The sequence below is a fragment of the Sprattus sprattus genome, assembly GCF_963457725.1.
Source record: "Sprattus sprattus genome assembly, chromosome: 19".
Classification (NCBI taxonomy): domain Eukaryota; kingdom Metazoa; phylum Chordata; class Actinopteri; order Clupeiformes; family Clupeidae; genus Sprattus; species Sprattus sprattus.
The window spans coordinates 17,087,655-17,096,774 of NC_137917.1; the positions used below are offsets into that span (position 1 = coordinate 17,087,655).

A 9,120-nucleotide genomic window follows, 5' to 3' on the forward strand; every position below is an offset into this window, starting at 1 on the left:
GTCCGTAAGACAAGAGCTGCAAAACCTTGTAAATGCTTGGGATAGTGTGCAGGAACAACAAGTATGGACATTGGACACTTAGTTAAAATATGGCTCTAGAAAGGAATAAAGAAAAAGTATTGGGACTTTATTTCAAGAGGGAACTACACAACAGCCAGATAAGCTCAACTTTAAAATAAATGGTCTGTTTTCTGGGCAGACCAGACCGATTCTCTGTTTAACACGCATGCTCTGGCTGCCAAAAGAACTTAATGCGTAAACTCTGCCTGCAATTTAGCCAATATGGCCAACCGATGTTGGCTTTGTTTCTTAATGACGTAAGTACATGACAAGTTTTGCATGGAAATAAATCATAAATCATAACACATCTCCTCTCAAGGTTCTCTCTCTCTCTCTCTGTCTACATCATGGCGTCTCCCTCTTCACCTTCAGCTTTTGGATTCTTCTTAGATTTTTTGATGACAATAATAAACACGATTACTGTGAAAAAAAATATTGTGTTAATGACATACAAATTGCGTAATGGTTGAATGTTTGAAAATGCATCAAAAGCAATGCTTTCCATATATGGCTCTTGTGCCATGTAACAAATATGAAGTATTTTTCCTTACCGATGAAGCCAAGGACTCCTCCCAGGATACCAATGGTGCTTCCCAAACCTAATACCCCAGCTTGAGCTTTGGGCTCACGGTAACAGTACCCAAACTCTGTACAGTTGCACACATGCACTGTCGAGGATGGAGAGAAGAAGAAACACATGTCAACCAGAACACAAGGCAGTACGCTGCTGTGAATGTAGTTGTTCATAGTTTCTCCTTGTAAAGACACAGTGTTTATGTGTGCTTGTGTGTGTGTGTGTGTGTGTGTGTGTGTGTGTGTGTGTGTGTATGTGTGTGTGTGTGTGTGTGTGTTTGTGTGTGTGTGTGTTAGTGTGTCTCTGCAAGTGTATGCTTACCATCAAACTTGTGTGTAATCCCCAGACCAGCGTTGTCTTTGATGTTTATGGGCACGCCGAAGACCTGCTCGGAGGAAGGCACCTTCTTGAGAGTCAGCCAGGCAGAGGTGTCTAAGAAACATCACAGGCAGACCATATGTGAGAGAGAGAGAGAGCCACGCAGAGAGACGGCCATAATACATCACATACTGAATTCACCAGCCTCGGGTAAAAGACAAACTACTTGTGCAGGAAGTACTTGGATGCAGGTCTAATTGGATGATGAAGGGGGATATTTGTTTGGATTACTATTAAGGAGGAAAGGGTTTGGCTCAGAATCAGGTTTGGCTAAAGATATTCTTCTGATATTCTGCTGAACTTCATCTCTGTGATCCTGTTAACAAGTTGTGCTGACAGAGGTCTCCAGTCGTGCGGAGTCCAGCGTAAACCCAGGCCCTCACCGTCTTTGGGACTGATCTCCCAGTTGGGCGAGCGCTGGCTCTTGGTGCCAATGCTGAAAGTGAAGGGAGGACCAAAGGGCTCGGCGTCTAGGTCCTTAGCCTGCAGGAGTACCGGCTTCTTGTGGTCCTTGACGCAGATGGTGTGCTCCATCGTTATCAGTCGGGGCATATTATCGTTCACGTCCAGTAGATGGATGGCTACCTCCCTCTCTGTCTGCATCTCTGGAGCATCTGCAACAGCCAAAGGACACGGCAATCACACACACTAAACACACTCAGCAATGAAACCCACTTAACACTCTCAGCATGTAACACGCTTAATAAAACCACATATAACTTAGAAACATATCGTTTAACAATATCAGTAATAAAAACACATGTCTAAAAATTCTGGATGAACTTTAATATTAAATAAGATCATATAATGGTCAGGAATCTGAATTCATCTTTGGCTAAGCTGAATCTGAATCTGAACCTGAACCTAACCCTAAACAAGCTCTACACACAGGGGCAGACAACAGTGAGGAGGAGGAGATGACTGGGACATGTAAGGTAGACATATGTGTGAGCAGTTGACGCAGACTGAGAGGAGCAGAGGACAGCAGAGAGAGTGGGAGAAGCAGATGAGAGCTTGCGTGGCGTACCCTTTTCATAGGCGATGACCTTCACGGTTAGCTGCTGAACTTCCTCGTAGTTCAGGGCCTTCTTGGTCTTCAGTTCCCCTGTGGCAGAGTCAAGGTCCAGCCAGCCTCTCTCATCTCCCTCCATCTTAAATCTGATTCACACAAACACATGAAGTCGTCATATACTCAAAAGGTAAACACACATACAAACACACAAACACATGTATATTTGTTGTATATGTGTGTTTGATGGAATTTATTATTTAGTGTTTGATGGAATGTATTATTTATTGTTTGTATTATGATTAGTGATAGTTCTTACACAATCTCCTTCCCCTCTGGGTCATTGGCCTTGATGTTCAGCACCGTGGCTCCCACTGTCAGGTTCTCTGGGACGGTCACAGTCAGGAAGTCCTTGTCAAACTGAGGTGGCTCATTCACGTCAACCACATCCACTGTGACAACTGCTGTAGACTCCACACCATATTGTAGCCCTGCGACCAGGGGCTCAGGATTCCGAGCATGAATCTGGAGCTCGTAGGTGGACTGCCCTTCATAGTCCAGAGGCTAGAGGAGAGGGGCCGAGCAAGAGAAGTTTAGTCTAGCTCTAGTTCACTTCTAGAAAGGCTTCTGCATCTAACACTTCAAGTTTCAAGTTTCAAGTCTTTTATTGCCAGATGCACAGAACAACACAGAGTCAGACTGGGCACTGAAATTCTTAAGACAAGACACCGCACATCAACCTAACATAACATAACATAACATAACATAACATAACATAACATAACATAACATATAAGTACTCTGGACATAAAGTACACAAATGATAAACATATAATAAACCTACTAAATATGGACCTTCAGTGAGCCTCTCAGTCATATATGCCCGTTACCTTGGCGATGGAGAGTATTCCCTCTCCTGTGGTTTCATCTGCTTTGATGGTAAAGACTTCATTAGGGTCACCAGCAGCAATCTCGTACAGCACCTTGGAACTCCCTGAGCCGGGGTCATCAGCGTCTGTTGCCTTTATGGTCAGCAACGAAGTGCCAGGCTGGGCATTCTCTGGCACGCCAACCTTCCCATACTACTCCAGAGAAAGGCATGTAGGCAAGAGTACTCGAATACTTGAATACTACAGAATACTACTTGAATACTACAGTCACACACACTCCTTGTTCTTTCAAATGAAACTCATGTTGCGACAAATATAAATATTGTACTCCCAACAACAGAAGTGACAGCCATGTACATAACCATCACAACATTTCACAAATGCTATCATCACTTTGCTAAGTGTATATTAGTTGAGGAATAAAATCGTATTTTATTAATTTAATACTTAATTCAGAGCTGTTACATTTACATCAATAATTAACATCAGTGTGTCAAAATGTAGCCTCAAGAAGTTACACACACTTACATTGTTTTTCTCAAAGATGGGGAGCTCATTATTGATGTCAATGACCTTCACAATGACCTGGCACTCCGTAGTCTTAGCTGGTCAAACAGAGAATTGCAATTTGAGACTTGTAACTGGAATAACTTTACAAGGACAAACCAGATGAAAGAGTCTAACATATCTATGTTAGTGTGTGCGACAACTTTCAATCAAAGAAAAAAATGATCCTTTATTTATTTTTGTCTCTCTTCCCACCAACCGCCCTTTTGTGTGTGTATGTGCATGTGTGTGTTGGTCCTATGTAACTTACCGTGTGTGTGTGTGTAGTTAGGTGTGTGAGTGTACACTTTGTAGGATTTCATGAATCTGTGTGTGTACCTGGTAGTCCTCCATCGCTGACAGAGATGGTGAGGGTGTATTGAGGGGTGATCGACCGCCGAAATCCGCTTTTGGACACCTTAATGGCCCCACTGTACTCTTCAACATAGAACATTCTTTCTTTTGGAGGGTTCTGCGTCAGAAGGGTGTAGGCCAGCAAGGCATTGGCTGAGTTCTCGTCATCAGCATCATGAGCCATTAAATTACCCACCACACTTCCTAAGAAACAAAAGCACACACACATGGTTACAGCAATCACCGTACTTTTGGCATATGTCATTTGTGCGTGAGAGTGTTTGCTGATCTTACCCAGGACCTCGTTCTCTTGAATTTCAAACTCAGACACCCCACACTCAGGAGCGTTGTCATTCTCGTCCGTCACTGTTACATGAATCTCCATGGGTTCCTCAACTTCCACACCCTGCTCGTCCCTAGCAAAAACCACTAACACATACTATGCACACACACACACACACACACACACACACACACACCTTTTAAGCTCCTTCATAAACACATTACACACAAAGCACACACCATCTGTAATAACGATACATGCATATCAGACTTTAACTTCTCCATAATGTGCGGACAAACACACACACACACACACACAGGTGTGTAGTGGTGTGTGTGTGTGTAGGAGTGTGTGTATGTGTGAGGGGTGTGTAGGGGTGTGTGTGTTAGGGTAGGGGTGTGTGTATGTAGGTAGGGGTGTGTGTTTGTGTAGGGGTCTGTGTATGTGTTGTAAATGCTGTAGTGTTTACCATGTCTTTCTCCTCACGGTCCAGTCCCTCTGTAACATAAATCTGTCCTTCAGCATTTATACTGAAGGGAAAGTTCATTCTCTCCTTCTGAACCAAACTGTATATCGCATTCGGGTCATTCGCTGTCACCTGCAACAGACAGACAGCCAAGACAGCCAAGACAGACAGACAGACAGACAGACAGACAGACAGACAGACAGACAGACAGACAGACAGACAGACAGACAGACAGACAGACAGACAGACAGAAAGACAGACAGACAGACAGAGAGAAACAGACACCCATACACACACACCCACACACACCCACACATTGTGGACTATTAATAATACACTTTCCTTAAGGTATGCTCAGATATGAGAGACCATGATCAGGGTTAGTAGTGATTATTGATGAATTGATTATTGCTTATAGTTAATTAGAATGTCTGACTTACAGTATTACTGTATTACACAATAATGATTTATTTAAGGAATTATGGTAACAGATGACGTAGTGACTAACCTCGGTTAAAAGCATGGGGTATGCTCCTTTCACATTCTCCTTGATAGTGATCGCTCCAGGGTTCACCCACAGGTTTTGATTGATGGCAATGTTAACCCGTGTGGTGCCACTCAGAGCATTCTGGGCTCCATCCATATCCTGCGCTTTCACAATCAAGGTGTAGTCGGGGTCAACCGTAGCATCCACTCGCCGAGACTCTGCACATGAATAAACACGTAAACATTTCATGACAATGGTGTAACGTCTTCTACACTAAACATATTTGCCTTGTTTGCCAAAAACGTTGGTACATTTCTGTTTGAATATGTGATTTATTATTATTGTCATATGTCTGAGATTGGGAGTGTCCCCAGCACTAACACATGTTACTTTTTTACTGGTATACTGTAGATGTACTCTGTATTCTATAGATGTAGTCTTTATAATGGCAAACACCATACAAAAATACACCATTTCAAAGTCAAAGTTTGGCAAGCAAATTCATCATTGCTGAAAGATGGCAGCTAAATCCTGTCTGCCCCTCTGCCATGTGAGGTTCAACAGCAGTCAGTATTGGGGAGCGTGACTGAGCATTAGCCTGCCCATATGGTGTGCGTGTCCGGGGTCAAGTCCTTGGAGCCGGGTCCCACAGCCACTAGCATGACTGCATGGGTCAATGTCTAATGATCTCTCTGGATAGAAATCCAATCCTCATCAGCCACAATAACGAAATGGATGCCATTTAGCTAGTCTCTGTATAACATGTCACTCACAGCCCTGTTCATGAGCAGCATGAGCAGGTGGAAGAAAAAGAATTCTTGTCTTTTCAGTAAACGCACCACGCAACAGTGTACTATAAACGCACATAATATTGTCTGTCTCTCCTCCTATGTAAGTATTTTCCTCCTTGTACATTTGTGTTCAAGCTCGTCCGTTCTACTGCTATTTGCTCTCATGTGTGCTGTGGGCTCTCCCTTGCTTGGCTTACTTGTAATCTTTATCTCATAGACTGAACGTGCAGCTTTAGAGAGGACTTAATTATGGCCCATGGCACGTTTGTCCCAGCCTCTCTCACTTGCAGTCTCATAAGCCCACTCTTGCACTCTTAATGCCAGTTTTTTTTTTCTTTTAAGTGCAGCAAGCGCAGTAGAGAGCACGTTTGCAATCTGGAGTGAGCACTTGAATGGTGTGAGCCTTGAATGTGTGCCTTCATATGGCTGGCCTTAGAGGCTCTGCCTGAGAAAAGGAAAACAGAGAGACACAGAGAGAATGTGCTTGTACCTCTTCTAAGAACACAAGAAAAGAAAGGGTTGTCTTCATATGGAATATCGTTGACTGGTCCACAGTAGTCATTAAACTTCTTCTCCAATACTTCACGGCTGCCACGTTGTTCACCCCGACTGTACATCAACCCTGCACGTGCCTTAAGAAGCCTGGCACCTACACACACACACACACACACACACACACACACACACACACACACACACACACACACACACACACACACACACACACACCGGTATTAAGCCAATGACTGACAGCTGTAAAATGGAATTATTAGCTGCTGCAAAATTTACTTGAGTGTAAAATTGCACTACAATGCTACTTTTGCCCCAACAAAATTAGAATACATGCTGATACTGTATCTATGGTGCATGATTATCTACGATGTACTGTGGGATGAACACAGAGACACCTCCACATGTGCCAGGCTTACCATCTTCAGTGGTGGAGATCTCCCCTGTCTGTGGGTCAATCTGGAACAGGGACTTGTCCAGTGTGCCTGGAATCTCTTTGTCAATGCTGTACCTCAGGGCAGCATTGGCAGTATTTGGGTCATCAGAATCGGATGCAAGCACCCGTACAATTGGCACGCCTGCACACACACACACACACACACACACACACACACACACACACACACACACACACACACACACACACACACACACATACACACACACACACACACATACACACACACACACACACACACACACACATACACACACACACACACACACACATAATCACTCAGAATTAATTCCATACAATATAATGAAGATACAATGGACTCTTCAGAATAACTGGTTACAAAAGCACAATGTCTGTGGTATTATGTGCGCGTCTGTGTGTGTCTGTGTGTGTCTGTATGTGTATCTGTGTTTACCTGCTGGTTTATGCTCCATCACCTCTCCTGTGTACAGAGTTTGGTCAAAGGTAGGTGCATTGTTATTTATGTCCAAAACTTTCAGGACTATATCGCATGGTCCATCTACGGTCACATCATCTGCAAGAGCCTCAATCTATCACGAACACACACACGCACACACACACACAAACACACACACATTCAATGACATAAGTATAAAAAATAACAGTTATATTAGCATATTAGGGTGAAAATGTTACAACAGCTTTTAACCAAATTCAACCAATAGTGTATCCAAGTCACAGTTCAGTTCAGTTTGAAATGACAACATATTGACAGAACTGTGTTGCAATTTTGTGTTGGTCAGGCATAATCAATCATCCATCCAACTGATCAACAATCAGTCACTAACTACACACCAGTCTCATTAAGGTAAGGGTATCTGTTATTGTAATCAGCCAATAGGTGAGCCTCAGCCATGCATGTGCACAGTTAGACCCCAGGTGGTGCTCATGCACTTACCCCTCTGCCCTCTGACTTGATAAGTGCTGTTTAAGTTTTTTTCTAATTCTAAATTAATTATTAGTTTTTTACCATTTTTAACGAGTGAATCCATGTTGTTATCAGGCAACTAAAATAAACATGCCTTAGGCCTACATGGTAAGGGTTTGTAAACTTATTTTCACACTTCTCACTTCTCACGTCTCAATCCCATGTCCACCTTTTGTAAACACTTAACATATTCACCATATCAGTAGACTATGTGAACTTAACTGTGGATACTTTTTCGTGGCTTTGATACAAAATGCATTCAATGACCGCTTATACCACTTCAACCACTTGTCTGTGTTTTTTAGTTCAGTGTTCATTGAATGATGAAGTAGTTTTATGGGAGAGAGCATACGCGGATGTTGTGGCAGTGTGAGTCACTTTTGGGTGAAGCGATGAAGTATGAAGTTTGTTAGTCATAGTGCATTTTGCACCAAAGGTTAACTGATGGGCTCAGGTGTGTGTCTGTAAAGCCCACTGTGTGTAGAGTTCTGAGAGATGTGCTACTGTAGGTTATGTTATACAAACAACTGTTGATGAGAGAGATGCTCTTTTTGTCAACTGCCCCCTAGAATGCCTGTGCACGACCCTGGCCTCTTCCAAATCTTCAGGTCCTCTTGAGTTCCTGTCCTGTGTATTTGTGCTCCCCTTGTCTTCTTGTCCCGTGTATTTGTGTTTGGATGTTCACTCACCTGAAGCGAGAGTGTGTCCTCTTGAGACCAGGTCAGAGGCTCACTGAGATAGAGCCAACCCTCTGCAGATATGCTGATTCCCGGAAGCTCCTTGCTTACTCTGTATCCAGTCACACCTTCTACTGCTGACACAAACTGTAACCAACACACACACATCACACACCTTTAAAACACACAGAGAACTGTCCTATTATGTAGTGTACTGTCCTATTGTCAAAACACCGACCTTTAAAACACACACGGAACGGTTATATTATCCAATTTACTGTCCTATTGTCAAATCACAGACCTGGTGTATGGGATAGGGAACTGCGGTAGCTTCAGGAACGTGTAATTCCTTGTTTTCCAGTGGCCCCTTGAGGTCCTCCAGAGTTATCCCATGAGCCTGTGGCACAGGATGGAGTCACAGGGAATCACATGACATGATTTAACAAAGAATACCAAAAAATGGCATATTGGCATAACACCGTAGATATTTCTTACAATGACCCTCTGTAGCAACATAGGATATCATGTATTTTGTGTGCCACCATGAAGAGACATTAGGATGCTTGTGTCTAAAACTAGCTCACAAGCTAAAAGCTTACACACTTTCCATGCAAACGCCAACAACAGAACAGTTGGTACTGCTAGCTAGCTTGCTAATCGATGTGTTTTGCTGAAATATTTCATAACAT

At 43.1% G+C, this 9,120-nt stretch overlaps 1 protein-coding gene across 1 annotated transcript in view; it reads right to left on the reverse strand.

The window, feature by feature from the left end:
• Window positions 1–400: 400 nt before the first annotated feature.
• Window positions 401–9,120, reverse strand: part of cdh17 (cadherin 17, LI cadherin (liver-intestine)) — a gene marked incomplete at both ends in the record, with an annotated part of 9,230 nt that continues 510 nt past the window's right edge. Inside the window, 17 exons of the mRNA XM_080858552.1 lie at window positions 401–480; window positions 612–728; window positions 956–1,066; window positions 1,396–1,626; window positions 2,040–2,170; window positions 2,341–2,585; window positions 2,912–3,103; window positions 3,440–3,516; window positions 3,797–4,015; window positions 4,106–4,250; window positions 4,564–4,692; window positions 5,069–5,265; window positions 6,329–6,487; window positions 6,768–6,926; window positions 7,221–7,356; window positions 8,444–8,578; window positions 8,733–8,828. Coding sequence (XP_080714678.1) covers window positions 401–480; window positions 612–728; window positions 956–1,066; window positions 1,396–1,626; window positions 2,040–2,170; window positions 2,341–2,585; window positions 2,912–3,103; window positions 3,440–3,516; window positions 3,797–4,015; window positions 4,106–4,250; window positions 4,564–4,692; window positions 5,069–5,265; window positions 6,329–6,487; window positions 6,768–6,926; window positions 7,221–7,356; window positions 8,444–8,578; window positions 8,733–8,828 — 2,559 coding nt within the window. The remainder of the gene's footprint in view (window positions 481–611; window positions 729–955; window positions 1,067–1,395; window positions 1,627–2,039; window positions 2,171–2,340; window positions 2,586–2,911; window positions 3,104–3,439; window positions 3,517–3,796; window positions 4,016–4,105; window positions 4,251–4,563; window positions 4,693–5,068; window positions 5,266–6,328; window positions 6,488–6,767; window positions 6,927–7,220; window positions 7,357–8,443; window positions 8,579–8,732; window positions 8,829–9,120) is intronic.